This window comes from Typopeltis vanoorti, chromosome 20 (genome assembly GCF_054136105.1).
Source record: "Typopeltis vanoorti isolate ZY-2024b chromosome 20, IOZ_Tvanoo_1.0, whole genome shotgun sequence".
In the NCBI taxonomy this organism is placed as follows: Eukaryota; Metazoa; Arthropoda; class Arachnida; order Uropygi; family Thelyphonidae; genus Typopeltis; species Typopeltis vanoorti.
In genome coordinates, this window is record NC_143568.1 from 32,832,600 (window position 1) to 32,849,911 (window position 17,312).

The 17,312-nt window shown below is 35.3% G+C and overlaps 1 protein-coding gene across 2 annotated transcripts in view; it reads right to left on the reverse strand.

The window, feature by feature from the left end:
- LOC150095350 (serine/threonine-protein kinase dyf-5) overlaps window positions 1-17,312 on the reverse strand; it is a 337,365-nt gene that overhangs the window by 130,669 nt on the left and 189,384 nt on the right. For both annotated transcript variants that reach the window (XM_090410825.1, XM_090410826.1), the window contains exon 7: window positions 15,284-15,451. In XM_090410825.1, the coding sequence (XP_090266951.1) occupies window positions 15,284-15,451 (168 nt within the window). The remainder of the gene's footprint in view (window positions 1-15,283; window positions 15,452-17,312) is intronic.

A 17,312-nucleotide genomic window follows, 5' to 3' on the forward strand; every position in this document is an offset into this window, starting at 1 on the left:
CTTCCATAGCTGTTAATGCTGTTGTATATGCTACTAGTCTTGATAATGTTTTTTTTTTTTTTTTTTTTTTTTTTTTTTTTTTTTTCATGTACTTGATGCACTCTGACATGCATTGACTTACCTATCTGTCTCACACAGTAAATTCCACAGGAACAAGTTATCTTGTATACTCCTAGTTTTTTGAGTGGTAAATGGAGAGATTTTGGAAGCTCAAGGAAAGGCTTCAGATCTTGTTTAGTGGGAAGAAAGTAACTTTTCTTCCTTGTTTACACCATATCCTTTTATCTTGTCAGTGACAAACCATATATAACAGAGGAATACCGCTCCTGTATATTCTTGTTTTTTCTTTGCCCATCAGTTTGTCTAGAATGCTTCTTCAGAATTCTCAGCCATTTTATTATTATTATTATTATTATTATAACCATTTTTTGGTAGGATTAGACTGTGGTATTCAAGCTCTTAGCTTCTCCATTCTGCTGGAAATATCACATGCCTTGAAGAATTTTCATAATACCAATTTTTGATGACAGATGGGGTGTGCCTTTGCATGGAAATATCTCCCTGGTTTTCTGTAGAATGAAGAGCTAAGTTTATTTCGCTTGAAGACCTCCAAAAGAGGGTCTAGAAAAGGCATAGTAGATGTGTTGTTTTTCTAATTCAATAGTAGACTTCATGTAGGGATGAATGTTAAGGAAAAAAATGAGTTCTAGGCTGATTAAAAAAGAACTATCAGATTTCTTTGTTCATCTTAACAACATTCATCCTCAAATTAAGTTCACTATCAAATTACAAAATGAAATATCACTGCCTTTTGTAGACACTCCCAAACAAAATAAACTTAACAATTCAATCTAAAGAAAAGCAATGCACATGGAGATATCTCCATGCAAAATCCCATTACCATCCCATCCATCACAAAAAAAAATAAAAGAATAAATAAATAATGGTATTATAAAATCCTTCAAGACAGAATATATAACATTTCCAACAGAATGGAGAAAAAAAACTAAGGACTTGAATACCTAAGTATAATCCATCCAAAAAATGGTTAAACACAATTTAAAAGGGCCTCCGAGACAAACAGATAGACAGAAGAAACAAGAATACAGAGGAGTAGTATCCTACCCTTTCATGTGATCTATCATGAGCAAGATAGCAAGGATAATGCATCAATCCACTAACAAAGTTCTCGAATCTCCTTTGACCTCCAAATCCTCTCCATTCACCATCAATAACCAGGAGGATACAAGATCACCTGTTTGTGTGAAATCTGCCATGTAGGATAGAAATGCATGTCAGAACACATCAAGGATGTGTGTGGGGGGGGGGGGGGTAAATAAGAAATCAGGATTAGCAGCACAGACAAAACATTGAGCACTATGGCAATATACAAAAATGGCCTACCTCAACTACAATTTCTTTATTCAAAGAGTCATCTCATTCATAGTTGTCAGAAATATTTAAAAAAATATCACATCAATGTAATAAGAAAAAAAAGTATGATCCTACATCAAGGTTAGGCACTGAAACCAAGATGCATGCAGATCTCAGATGATTTTTCATTACACAGCTAGCCATCATAATGCAACATGAATCACAAATGCTTATCATTGTTTGTCTTTTTAAAAAAAATATTCTGTTCTATTTGTTTACATTAATTTACTTTGAAATTGACCAGTCTTAACTCATTGTGATGAAAGTGATTTTACCGTTCTGCCTCCATTCCAAATGAAAAGCAGCAGTACTTCTCAAGGGGCTAAAGAAGTATCCTGAGTTGTTTAAAAAAAAAAGATTTCCATTATTCTAATATCAACCAAAGTGCAAGCATCAGTGAATAATGCATAGACATTCTGATAGCATGAAGCAAAGATGGTAGCAGCAGCAAAGCTGAGTGATGACAGAGTACTTCAAGTCTCACAACTGCAGACAGATCACTTGAAACTCTGAAGTGACAAAGCTGCAAAAGAAGAGAAAAAGGGCTTTCCATGTGATTTTTATTGCATTTTGTTGCAATTTTTATTTCTATGGACTCATTCCAACTGGGCCAAGATCAACAAATCAGCACTCAAACCCAAGCAACTTCAAACAGCTATTTTTCTGTTGTCTGTGCCTTCCCTCTTTTAAACAGGAGAGTGTCCCAGGCTGTCCATGCACTTTCCAAGAGGAAAGTGCATGGACTGCCTGGGACAGTGTCTTATCACGCTTGATAAAACCTGCTTCCAGAAAATTGACAAAACTAAAAGAAAAATCAAAGAGATTCACAATCAGCATCTAGAAGATAGCATGCTTGAAAATGCAAGCAAGCTTTAAAACCTCACTGGCTTGGTTCAAGACACCAAAATAAAAAGCATATATATAAATAAAATTGGCAGAAAATAAAAAAGTATAATGTCATCATCCTCAATTCCTATTCCAAAACAGACATGATGCTAAATGAAGACATTTGTAGGCTCACCAAATGATGTAACTTTGACCCCATTAAAATTATTGGGTGTCAAGGCTAAAATGCAGTTGTACACTGTTTTAATCAAATTTCCTAAATGCGGCAATTCTACCATTCTTTCTGAAAGAATTGAATAATCTTTTGGAATATGGAATCATAAACTAGTAAATCTTCTGTAATCACAGAATGCTAAAGAAGTTTTTCTGAAAATAGGCATACCAATTTTTGACTGTACTCAAGATTTGGAGAAACTTCAGAAAAATTCATTACATCACATCATCAAATTCCTTACATGTACCCTCATGATAGTACTACATGAAAAATTTAGATCATTACTAACTTCCTATCTACAATATTCTACCAATCTTGGTCTTCCTCTGGGTCGTTTTCCTGCAAACCTGGCAGAGAACACTTGTTTTGCTAATCTTTCCTCACCCATTCTGTTTAAGTGACCATACTACCTGAGATTAGCTCTGCTAACACATTCCTGGATGCTGACAATGTCAAGTTCTTTCCTAATATCAAGTTCTTTCCTATGGTATTGCCATTGATGCCATCTGTTCATGCCTCTAATCTTTCTCTCTCATATCTGCAGTCTCTAGTCTTTGGTCAAGTGTTTTACTTCTGTTTAACTTATGGACTCTCAGATCCATAAGTTAAAACTGGTTTGAACACTGTCTTGTATACAGCTAATTTAGTGTTCCGACTAATTTCTCTCTTATTCCATATGAATTAATTCAGTTGACTTCCTACCATACCAGCTTTGTTGATTCTGTTGTCTATTTCCATATTTAATTTACCATCTTCAGTAAAAATCGCGCCTAAGTAGCTGAAATGTTTTACTTGTTCTACAGGTTCCCCGTTCACAACCCAGTTGATATTTTCAACGATTCTACCTATTTTCATTGTCTTTGTCTTTTAGTTATTCAGTTTAGTCAGGGAATCTTGCAAACTTGTAGTGGATTTATTTAGAAGTATAACATCGTCCACATAAAGCAAAGAGCTGACATTAACATCTCCAATTCTGATATCATGTTTAATACCACTTTCCTTCATAATGTGATCCATATAGATAATGTACATCCTTGTCTCACATCAGATTTAACGTAAACCATCTTCCTGTACTTCCTTCAATTCTAACTGCTGACTTACAACTCAAATAAAGACTAAGTATTGCTTGATATAATGTCCCATTGACACCATATAACTGTAGCATATTGAATAGCTTCTCTCTCGGCACCTTGTCATATGCCTTTTCCAGATCGACAAAACTTAAATACAGATCTTTGTTATATTCCCATGCTTTCTCAACTATTTGTTGTAAAGTGAAGATCTGATCCTGACAGCCCCTATTTGGCCTGAATCCAGCTTGTTCACAAAGCTGGATTCAGACTGTTCAGATTTAGGCTGGATTCAGACAATAAGACTTATTTGCACCTATGGCCCAACAGAAAGTACTAATAAAGAAATGTTGAGGAATTTTTCTGAGGCATTAGAGAAGCCAGCTGACACAAAGTTAAAGGAAAAATTAGTCCTTGTTGGAGAGATCTAAACAGCAGAGTAGAAAATGATTACCAGACATGTAGCAATGTTTAAGGAAAATTCACAGAGGTAATAATAATGATAGCTACCAGCTGGATTAACATGGACTACTTATTACCTTGTTCCAACATGAAGATGTGCACAAATTCACAAGGAGAAAAAATGCAAGAAATAAAAAAAAGTCTCATTGACTATATTATTGTTGAAGGCAATTTGAAACAGAAGGTGATCTCACCATTTAATTTTGAGCAGGATAAAATTTAATATATTGAAAAGAAAAGTGTGTAAGAAAGTTTTAAAAAGCATCAATATTGAGCAGAATTCAGAGGTGAACTGTAGACACAAATATTATTCAAAAAAAAAAAAAAGAAGAAGAACAGCAACAACAAGTTTGAAAATGAGAATAAAACCTTAGATTCAGTGACAAACTCTGAAGAAAAAAGACTGACTGGTTCAGCCAGAGAGGCAGTGTGCAAGGATAGAAAAATTACATCTGCATGGTGGATTCCAGAAGTTAAAGAGGCAGTGAAATAAAAGAAGAAAGCACATCAAAAGTTCCTTTCAAAAGTCAGTCGCATATGCACTGAAAGAATACAGAGAAAAATGTATGAAAGTGAAGCATTGCATAAAATTAGCTAAACAAAAGTCATTGGAGAACATAGAAAATAAATATTAGGAAGATGACAAAAATTGGCAAAGCAAAATGTATTGTTGAAGGAATCAGAGATGATAAAGATGTTCTAGGTGTCTGTAGTAATTACTTTAAAAGATTACTAAACAAAAAGCATTGACATCAATTCTTAAATGCACACAAACTTGTGTAAGGTTGGGAGAGAAGAAGGGGAATCCATGAATGCCCCCCCTTCTCTCCCCACCTACCATATAATGAAAAATTTATCAACAGATAACAACTTATAAAGCCCTCTCAAAAGTTTATAGACCTTCATCATATCACCCCACCCCTCTTTCTTCAGTTAACAGGGTGTGCAGACCAAATACTCTCAATCTATCTTTATAATCTACATTCCATAATCCTGATATAATCTCTATAACTTGACTTTACAGCCCTTCAGCTTCTTCATCACTCTCAGGAGACCAAATCTGCACATTGAAGTCCAAGTCTGGTCTTATGAAGGCCTTGTAAAGAAGCAAAAATGAAGAAGCATCACAATTGAGATGTGTTTGCAATTTTTACTATGTGACCTTTGAAATTCAACTTGCTATCCACTGTAACTCCAAAATCTCTAGTCTCGCATTATCCGATATCCAACACAATATGCTGTTGGATATTGCATCATGCTAAAGTGCATAACTTTAAGCCTGTTAACATTGAATTGACAGCCATTATCTTTTGCCCACACTTTTAGTCTATTCAAAAGCAATCATTTAGAGGGTGTTCAATCACCCTGTAAATGTTGTATATCAGTAGCATCCTTTCCAATTTGTCAATTATTATCAGGTCCTTTCCAATATCATTAATGTACAGATTAAACAACAACGGTCCAAGTACTGATCCCTGGGGTACACCACTTGTCACCATGAATCTGGTACATTCACATCCCCAATATACCACTTTCTTATACTTATCCATCAGCCACCCACTTATCCAAGTCAACAGTTTATATTCCAGTCTCATATTCACTAGTTTATGCAACAACATTTCATGTGGAATCCTATCAAATACCTTAGCAAAGTCCAACAGTATTATAGTGCATCCATTTCCTTTATCCAACTCAGCCGTAACATTATTAAAAAATATGAGAACATTGGTCAAACATGACCTCCCTTTAATAAACCCATGCTGTTCCTTACAAAGTATGGCCATTTCTGTATTCAAGTTCTTAACAACTTTTGTAAAATCTTTACAATCGATCCAGAGATATTGATAGGTCAATAATTAGATACATCAGTCTTTGCACCACTCTTGAGCAATTGAATTATCATACATTCTTTCCATTCCTATAGGATCTTGTCTGAACTAAGAATCAAATTATACAAACATGTCAAGCTTAGCCAGTTTGGGTGAACATTACTTTAGCATACGTGATGATATCCCATCTATTCCTATTGCTGAATTCTTATCCAGGTATGCAACAGCTCTAGAAGAACCTCCTTCTCATATACATCTACCTCTTCATCCAATGTAGTGATAGTACTTTGCACTATGTTACATACACCACGCTGATAGATCTTGAAAAAGTGACCATTCGTTTTAGCAATCACATCTGCTTCTGATACAAGGGTACCTTTTACTTGCAGTAAAATGATAAAATTCTTTTGTGTTATTTAGCCTGTGCAGCCAATTTCTTTTTGTGCTCCAATTTAGCTTTCCATACAATACTCAATTTTTCTGGTCTGAGCTTCATATATTTCATAACTCCTCTCAGGCTTATTCTCATGATATTTCTTCCACATGATCATTTTCTTATCGATCTCTTGTTCAATGAGATTACACATCCATTTCACTCCCATCCTATTTGTTCTTTGAAATCAAGGGACATATTCAGATACCACATCATTTAAGCATCTTTTCGAAGCTTCCCATGCACTGTTGATATCCTTCCAATTCAGCAAATGATATCACAGAAACAAAGACAATATTATTTGAACAAGTTTTTAATGGCATTTGTGGCATAATAACATTTATTAGACACACGAATACAACAACAGTATGCTCCTGATTTTGTCATAATTTCCAGATTTGTAGTTCAATATTTAGTTGGCTACTTTCAGGTCAGTATGGCATGATCAGTGTCACCAACTGTTGGCAAAATAGTCAAATCCTTAACATGTTCTGATGCTATGATCAAATCTAACACTCTTTATCCTTATGTTGCTTCTTTCACATGCTGCTTGAGAAAGTTGTCTCACGACAGCTCAATAAATTTTCCTTTGTTCTTATCATGAGTATTTCTCTGCTACTCAATCAATATTCGAATAATTTAAGTCACCCATAATAATAACTCATTTAGTACTCATCAGGGTAATTTGGTGATACATTTCTTCATCCTCAGCAAATGTTTTTTTTTTTTTTCCAAAGGAATGCAATATACAGGCTTTTAAATCAAAAAACAAGTTTCTCTTTTCTCAACCCACTACCCATACACAGTGCTAATGTACTATAGGATGATTAACAAATCTCTTAGGTATGGGCCCAACATAAAAACTGCCAGATCTGTAGCAAAACCCTACCATATATTCCATCCTATTAGTCTCCACTTCACACCAGATAGTCTCAAACTCAGTGCTACACAGGACATTATTACCATTATTGCTTTCATGTGTTTTTATCCCAACTGGACTCAAGCCATTTGATATCATTAGTAGTAAACTCCCTCTCTTGTCATTCCTAAAAATCTACATATCCTTTACACTCAATTCCGGTTACTACATCCAATTCTGAAAGCAGATTTCACTAATGAAAACAATTTTAGGCTTCATTCACCAAAGCAACAAACTCAATCACTTTGTTTCTAATGCTCCTGACATCTGTGTATAAACTTAAGTTACCTGCTCACTTTTTTCTTGTATTTAAATCTAGTCTCCTTGGCCCAGTTAAGCAACTTTCTCCCCCCCCCCTCCCCACTCAAAATGCCTGAACCCAAAGAGTAGTCTGTCCATTAAGCAGATTCATAACCATGCTCACTGATGTTCATATCAATATTATATCTACACATCCTAGCTGAACTTACACATCCTCAGCATTCCTCCAAAGGTGATCTAGTTTTACTGGTTCTGCATTAGATCTTGATTCCAATAAACAATTTCTTTAGGCAACAGATGCTAAATCCATTCAAGTGCACACCATCCCTCTTGTACAGATCTTTTCTACCATCAAACTCACTCTGCACATCCAAAATCTCGCATCCAATTTTTCAGCACAGCCTGTGTATTGAATCATTTTTCTATCATTGTCCTCCTTCTTAACTCATTATTATTGTGCCTCAGTAATAATATCACCATTATAAATTAAAGATGCCAAGAAATTATATTCTTGGTTTAATCCTTTATCCAAAAAGTAACCCATAATGCAAAGCACTCATCCTTACAGACATGTACATCCAGACCTGTTTCAACCTTTATTGAGGTCTAATCAGTGGGAGCCAGACCCATAAGTGATAACAAGGAACTTAGAACTTCTTTGAGAGATGGACCGAGTCCTTGACTCTTCATCCCTCCATCTGATTTTAGCTTGTGTGTGAGGGGATTATTGTGGGTAATTTACCTGCTCATTGCGAGCATTGATAAGCTGTATTAGCTTTCTCTCGCAAAGGTGGATTTCGTTTTTTTATATTTGAAATGATCTGAGGGTTTGTAGTCTGCTGCCTGCTGAATTAGTTGATTTGGGTGATTATCTGTGATTGTGAAGAATTTTTCTGCAATGCCTGTCATGTTTCACATCATGTTATCACATCAGAAACCTGCAGTTACACCAAGAAGCCAACTGCAGGTTTCTGATGTGATACCAAGGTTGAAGTGATGCAGAAGTTATATTTCGATGTATAAGTAGACAAAAGGTGTCATACCTTATTACTATAATACTCTGGATTAGAGATAGATATTGAAAGTTTTTCTACTTGGTTATACTATAAATTAAAGATGACAAGAAATTATAGTCTTGGTTTACTTATATTCTTGTTACTTATATTAATATTACTTTTACTCATATTAATATTACTTATATTCTTGGTATATTTAGGCAAGTGATGTGAAGTCATTAGCCTCTATATGAGAGTTTCCCAGTCATGAAGTTACTTCACGTGTAAACTTTGTTTGCTTACACTTGGATAAAGGATTAAATCAAGAATTTAATTTATTAAATTTTTAATAAATTAAAACCAACCAATTTTAGATATGATTTCTGGAAAATTTTCCATGTTACTCCTGTAAATAAATATTAAGGGGTACTCCTAAACAAAAATAGGCAAAATAGCCATAAAAATTAGTAACTATTTTTAGTTACTAATTTTTTAGTTACGAAAGAAAGAAAGGTGAGACACCTTTCTTTCTTTCTTGCTTCTTCCATCAAGCCTTTCATATTCTCTCTCATACTACATTTGTCGCTAGTTAAATGATAAATTATTAGTTTTGACTAACACTACCATCTCTTTTATTTTTCTTTTCTGTTTCTCTATTGCCTTTGTTACATCCTTTATTTTAGCTCACAGGAAGCTCAATGTAAAATAAATATGTAATCACTAACTAATCAAAAAAAAAAAAAAACATATTTTACAGGAGCTTTGATTTACACATGTCCACACACATAGAATAGTCTTGAAAGACAGAATATATGAAAGGTTTTTGAAATGTTTTACAGTGACTACACTGCATAATTCAGAAGCCCTGATTACAGGGCCAAATTTCAGATGATCTGAGTAGAGCTCTAACAGTACCTATCTATAAACAGGGAAATAAAACTGAATTTATTTTTTATGCTTATGGGTACATGAAACTGGTAAGTGAAGAGTACAATCACAATTTCCAGCAACAAATGATGAAAATCTTAACATAGAAAAGTTCATTACATAAAAGGCACAACCAGCTTTCTAAGTCTTTCCTTTTTTCTTTTTTTTTTAAATAAAATAAAAGTAACTTGTCATAATCAAGCCAGGGGCAATTATCATCCTACTGTAACAGGTATGACAAGGCTGCATGTTCTCACAACACTTCACAACATAAATGTAGCTGTATCCTAGGTTTAATTAGAGAGCAGTTGTGTCTTGTGTGAGAAAACTTGATCCATTAAAACTGAATGTGATAATTATATAGAATTTTCCTAATGAGTGTTCTTGGTAAGATTTATGCAAGCATACTTCAGAAATAACAAAGAAAAATTAATGAAGAGAAAGTGAAGAAGAAGTTGGGTTCAAGCCAAATAGCCAATGTCAGGATCAGATTGTCACTTTGACATAAATGGTTTGCATTAAACCTGATATCAAAATGGGAGATGTTAATCTCAGCTCTTGACTTTAATGCAGATGATGTTATAATTCTAAATAAACACAGTGCAAGTCACAGGATTCCCTAAATTGGATAACCTGTAATAAATTTGGTATAAAAACCAGCAAAAAAGCCTGTGAAAAAAGGTAGGAAAATTAAAAACTTCAACTGCATTCTGGATGAAGAACATATAGAAGTAAAACAATTCAGCTATTAGCATTGATATAAACTTTTCATGCAGTACTATCGTAGTATCCTGTACACCTCCATGAGCAATTTTTAATGAAGATGACAAACTAAATATGGAAACAGACAACCAAATTAGGAAAACTGGTATGATAGGAAGTGAACTGCATAAATTCATATAAAGTGACTTGACTAATAAGAAAAATTAGTCAAATCACAAAACTAGCTGTACAAAAGATGGCAATGAAACCAATTTTAACTTATGGATCTGTGAGGTAGATCAGAAATAAAACATGTAATCAAAGACTTGGAGACCACAGATAAGTGTTCTTAATATTCCTACTCTTTTCACAGGCTTTTTTTTTTCAGGATGATAGGAAAAGATGAAAAAGAAGACCAAGGTCTAGGTGGACTGATACAGTAAGACGGGCCTTAGAAGACCAGAATATGTGTGACAATATTGGAATCCTACTGATAGGATTAGTAATGATATAAACTTTTCATGCAGTACTATCGTAGTATCCTGTATACCTCCATGAGCATACATATCAGGAATTTGATGATGACTCCAGAAATAGTCTTCCCAATTTGTAATGACTTCTGTAGCACTAAGATTTTTTCTTTTCCCCCACTAATCCTAATGAAGGGGAGTCCAAAGTATGATCTACCATTCTTGACTTTTCGTAATTATGGTAATCAATGTATTTCTTGGGTTCTCCAAAAGGGAAGTTAATAGATCTTTCAGCCTGTTCCTTAGTAGAGAAAAAGTTATAGACACAGGGAATGTACACACTCCTGGATGTGAGAGAAGATGGAGTATGCCCTTTGATTAAACATGAGGATTGAGGATTGCTAGTTTGCTGTGTGATTTGAACATAATATGAAGATTATATTTATTTAGTATTTCATACATTAGCTATCTGAAAAGATAGATAAGTTACTGACATTTCCAGCAAAAGATCATAAACATAACAAATATCTTATTTATTTCATTTGTAATAGTGCTGCTTAACACCATTAATTGTAAAATTAATTACATTCATCTTACATTAAATGCAATATGAATGTAATCTTCCAAACTACACACTCTTTAACTCCTTTCAATCCAAGGATAGTGTCTGTGCATACATTCACTCCGACATACCTTGCCAGAGAGCACCCAACCTAGAATCGCCCATTTGACCTTCTTTGGATGAAAATATCCCTTCCCAACTCAGTCAAATTCATATGCTGTCCCTATTGCTCCCCTAATGCAACCAACCACTCTGAACTGTTTAATTTCCTCTCCTCAAAAACTGACTTTCTCCAGTCCCACTTTCTCAATAGAGAAATCATCCTCTAGGAGATTTTAACGTCCACTACACCAACTAGCTTTCCTCATCCAGCTGTACGGATCTTGCAGGCAGATGCCTGAAACATTTGCCATCACTAATGACCTTACACAACTTGTTCAGATGTCAACCAGAATACCTGACAACCCGAACCAGTCTTCAAATACCCTAGATCTTTTCCTGACCAATGACCATTCCAAATACACAGTGAATGTAAGGATCCCCTAGGCAATTATGACCACTACCTAGTATTCATCTCTTTCCCCATGCAACAACACTTACACAGCCACTCCCATACAAGAGTAGTTTGGCATTATAACAGTGCCAAGTAGGACAGCCTCCGCAACTTCTGTGCCTCATTCCCAAGGTTGGACTATTGCTTCCAACCTTCCAACCCAATCAAATGCACTGAACTTATAACCAAAGCACTGCCATGGAAACATACATTCCCCACAGCACTCTGACCCACCATTCCCTAACTAAACCCTGGTTTTCCAAAAGATGCACCAAGACTGTTCAAACAAAAAAACCAAACATACCATAACTGGCTCAAATCAAGAACTCCATTCTCCTTTAGAACTTATACCCAAGCCCAAAATAAATGCAAAAAAAAACAATCAATGCTTCCAAAACAGAGTTTGAGAGAGCAAAAAGCAGGAAATTAGCAGCCTATCCAAATGCCAGCAGAGCCTTTTGGTCTCTTGCCAAAGCAATCGGTTGTAACTTCTGCCCAACACTATTTCCAACCCTATCAATAAAATTCCAACCCTATCAGTAAAATACTGTCCAAATTAGACACAAAAATGTCTCCTGGCCCTGATGGCATTCCTCCAATTGTCCTGAAGATTTGTGCATCAGTTCTAGTGATGCCTGTCCTATGTCACCTATACACTGTCTTACTCCACTGGTATCTATCCCACATCCTGGAAATTGGCCTATATTAAACCCATTCCCAAGAGTGGCGACAAGTCACTGCTGTCCAACTACTGCCCCATCTACCTCACTTCAGTCCTGCCTAAAGTAATGGAAAAATCATTAATTCTCAACTCCTACACTACCTTGAAGGTACCCGTCTAATAAATGACCACCAATATGGATTCAGTCACTGTCAATCAACAGGAGATCTGCTCACATATGTCACCCACCTCTGGACAAATGCCACGGAGAAATTTGGCGAATCTCAAGCAGTTGCAATTGATACCTCCAAGGCATTGGAAGTTTATGCCCACTTGGTTAGACTATAATAAATTTAGTTTAATCCTTTATCCAAGTGTAAACAAACAAAGTTTGCACCTGAAGTATCTTCAGGACTGAGGCAACTCGTGGTAAAGGTGGACCAAGCTATCAGTATCTCCCATAATACAAAAGACATCTCCTTGCAGATATGTATAATGCTAGGCATTAAGGGAAGGGCCACTACCCAGATAGGTTTCGACCTTTATTGAGGTCTCGTCAGTGGGAGCCAGATCCCGAAGTGGTGATACTAAGGCTGAAGCAATGGAGAATTTACCAAAAGGTGTATCACTTTATTATTAAGTTACTCTGGATTTAGAGAAAGATGTCGAAGTTTTTTTCCACTTGGTTAGACTATAATAAATTTAGTTTAATTCTTTATCCAAGTGTAAGCAAACAAAGTTTGCGCCTGAAGTATCTTCAGGACTGAGGCAACTCGTGGTTTGCTTACACTTGGATAAAGGATTAAACTAAATTTATTATGGTCTAACCAAGTGGAAAAAAACTTCGACATCTTTTTCTAAATCCAGAGTAATTTAATAATAAAGTGATACACCTTTTGGCAACTTGTATAGGTAAATATGACTTCTCCATTGCTTCAGTCTTAGTATCACCACTTCGGGGTCTGGCTCCCACTGAAGAGACCTCAATAAAGGTCGAAACTGGTCTGGGTGGTGGCCCTACCCTTAATGCATAGCATCACACGTCTGCAAGGAGATGTGCTTTGCATTATAGGAGATACTGAGACAAGGAGTGATGAGAGCTTGGTCCACCTTTACCACGAGTTGCCTCAGTCCTGAAGATACCTCAGGTGCAAACTTTGTTTGTTTACACTTGGATAAAGGATTAAACTAAATTTATTATACCTCCAAGGCATTTGACTGAGTCTGAAACAAGGGCTTACTAAGCAAGCTGCCATCGTTTGGTCTATCTCACAACCTCTGTAGTTGGATTGCCAGCTTTCTGTCTGGACAGACTGTGTGTTAGTGAATGGTTCCTTATCTTCTCACCATTTAACTAATGCCGGGTTTTCACAAGATTCTGTCCTCTCACTAACCCTATTCCTACTATATATCAATAAGCTACTTCAGTTGTTACCTCCAACCCAATACACAGTTTTGCAGATCACAGCACATTGCATTCCTTCCTTTCTTTTGATAAACCTTACTCCACACAACTCACTTCAACCTACAGAATGGTTTTATCTTATATTTTAATCTTGGAATTACCCTGACATCAATCACCATGCCCTCAATTCTGATCTCCAAGCCATCCTCCAATGGGGTTTAGATAACCTAGTCAATTTCAATGCTAGTAAAACCCAGTACTGTCTTATTTCTCATTAAAAAGAACCATCCTCTTTCAGTATTATTTTTGACAACACTCAAATTTCCAGACAATTTGAGATTTTCTTCTTGGAATTACCCTGACATCAAGCCTCTCCTGGCATAAGCACATCACAACCAGCATCCTCAGCTTCAAAAAAACTAGGATTTCTCTTTCGCTGAAGACGTTACTTCACCCCTGAACAGCCTGTTAACCTTATACAAATCACAAATCCACCCAACTATTGAATGTGAGAGCAGAATTTGATAGTATCCAACTACTGAATACTGCTCTCACATATGAGGTGGGGTTCCCCAAAAGCTCCCTCAAAATGCTTGACTCAATACAGAGGAGAGCAATCAGACTTATTAATGACCCGTCTCTTACCAACTCACTCCCCCAACTTTTGTACAGACGATCGGTCTCCGCACTATGTGTATTCTACAAATATTTCCATGGAAAATGTTTATCTAAAATAGCATCAATAATTCCCCCACTTAGTACTAAGCTCACTGGAACACGTGCAGCTGCTGCTCAACATCCCTTCACAGTGTGCCTTGAAACCCACAGAACAAGTTTCTTCTCCCCCTCCTTCATCCCTGCAACTGCTGTACTATGGAACAGTTCTCCCCACCCTCGATGCATTTCCCAAGGAATACAATATACAGACTTTTAAATCCAATGTGAACAAGTACCTTCCTTCCCAATCCAACACCCATACATGGCACTAATGTACTATAGGTTGACCAACCAACCTCTCGTGTATGGGCTCAACATACATTCATCTTACTTAAACATGTGCATGTTATTCACTTACTTAGAGAATCAATAAGTGCAATTCATCCTGTGCAATGAACTTACAATGATCCTTGATTTTAGATTCAAATCCTAGGTATCTGGACCAAAAATCACTGAAAAACTTAATACATAGTGGTATTAATGAAGTTTATTTAAACATTTTTATAAGATCCAGTGTTTTACAAAAAGGGGAGAACAGAATTTCCACCTCCATGGAACAGAACTACTAGGTGAAACCAATAAGAAGTTTTTGTTAAATATCCCCCAAAATTCCAAGAAGTGATACTATAGATGTGTCATGAAAAATGTTATTTGCCTAATTTTGTTGTAATTGTATCTGCTGGTACAGGAATTAAAAAACACCATATGTAAAACTTCTTAAACCACTATTGCACTCTTTATTCTATTATTTTTTTTTTTTTTAACAACAACAACAAGAAACTCTTCACTAAGAAAAAAAAAATTTCCTCCCTCTTATTCTTACCTGTACAGCATTTGGCCTTTTTGCTGGATTCCACCTTAAAAAATCCTTGAGGATTGCTATTCCATCTTTACTTGCATTAGACACAATGCTATGAAGTGGCATCTCTGAGAATTGAGGAAAGCGAAAATTCATTGCAACAGCTAACTGATAACCTTCAGGCCATTCCCTCTTTCAAAAGTAAAACAGAATTAAAAAGATTCTTGTAGTTCACAGGCAGCTAACAGAGTCAGCTCTCACTTACAGTAAACACCATTATAGCACATTCATTCACCATAAATAACTATCAAAAGCTAAATCACCATATCATCAATATCACACCACAGGAAATTCATTATAGCAAATTATTCCTGTGATCTCTATAAGTTTGTAATAGTGAGTGTAAGTTGTACAATGGCTATTCTATCAGGACAAATGAGAGTACACAGAATAAAAATATCTTTAAGAATTAAATTAAAAAGTCATTTATTATACCAAAATGAGCTAAGAAATTATAAGAAATATAATAAATAAGAAATTCAACTGTTTTCATATGAAAACTAGAATATAGTTGATTCTCATCATAGCAAACCCATAGGATCTAAAGAATAGTTTGTTATTGTAGACAGATACTATTCCAAAGGAGTTTTTACTATTCTATAGAAAAACTCTTTTGGAATAGTATTCATGTTACAGACTTTAAGAGAGGACTTTTGGGTAGTTTCTTGCATGAGTTTTGGAAAGTTTTACTGTGGGTTATGAAGTATATTATACTTGACAAGAAATTATATTCTTTTAATCCTTTATACAAGCATAAGCAAACAAAGTTTACACTAGTCATGAAGGTACTTCACATGCCAACTTTGTTTGCTTACACGTCAGCAGAGGATTAAAAACAAAAAAAAAAATAATAATTTGTCAAACTTGGAACGAGCACCTGGTGCGAGCACCAGGTGCTCGTTCCAAGTGTGACTGTATATTTTTTTTTAATTCTCAATAACTCAATAAAAATATATATTAAAAAAAACAAAAGTACTGGAGATGAAAAAAATAATATATTTACATACCTAGATATTATTTGTATGAGAATGCTTGTATAAACTACAATACACTTAAATATGAAACAAATTTATTTGTCCATAATTTTAAAACCATATAATTAATACCAAGCATAATTTATTTCTCCATAATTAAAAACCATACATATCATCAGTCATCATCTTTGTTGAGCACAGCATCTCCGATGTCATTCTCACCAGGAAGACCATTAGTTAACAAGTTGTCGTTGACTCATACAAATTCATCTATGTCATTATTAAAACCTTACATAGCAACCATTCAGATAATGGTAAGTTGTTTTCTTAGTTTCCATCATCTTCATCTATGAATTAAATTTTATTTGAATTTAATTTTGATTTCTTGAAGCAACTGGATATGGTTGTCAAACAATCATAACACTGTTCCATGCGTCATCCAATATTGATGAAGACTTATTAAATTTCTGACCACTTTAATTGATTAGATGTAGAACTATAAATCTTTTCTATAATACAAGTGTCCTTCAGTGATTGTTACTGGAGTTAGTTGTTGTCACTATATTGTGTATTTTTGGTTACCGAGAAGACTGGGTCGGAATCAGATACATGGCAGTGGAAGAGAATGAAGATAACATAAGTTTTTATTATTTAGATATTTAGTATACTTAAATATGTTTTATAGTTATAGTTATACTCACTTATACTTATTTAGCATTTAGTTGTAACAAGTCCTTGACACTTTTTTTTTGAATAATGGCGGTAGCGGCAGCTAAAATTGCAAACGGCGTATCACCAAGTTCTCCCCCCATTTAAGGACTCCATTTTGCATGATATAATAAGGGATTTTGTGGCATGCAGGACTTGTGGAATGTATGGGTCCTGGCAGTTGTATATGTGGCAGGTGAGAGAAGGGGAAATACATATATGCGCAAAATGCAGGCAATGGGAGGAACTTGGAGAGTTAGAGATGAATAAAACTGACCTCGTTGAGACTATAACCAACCTTGTTGAGTCAG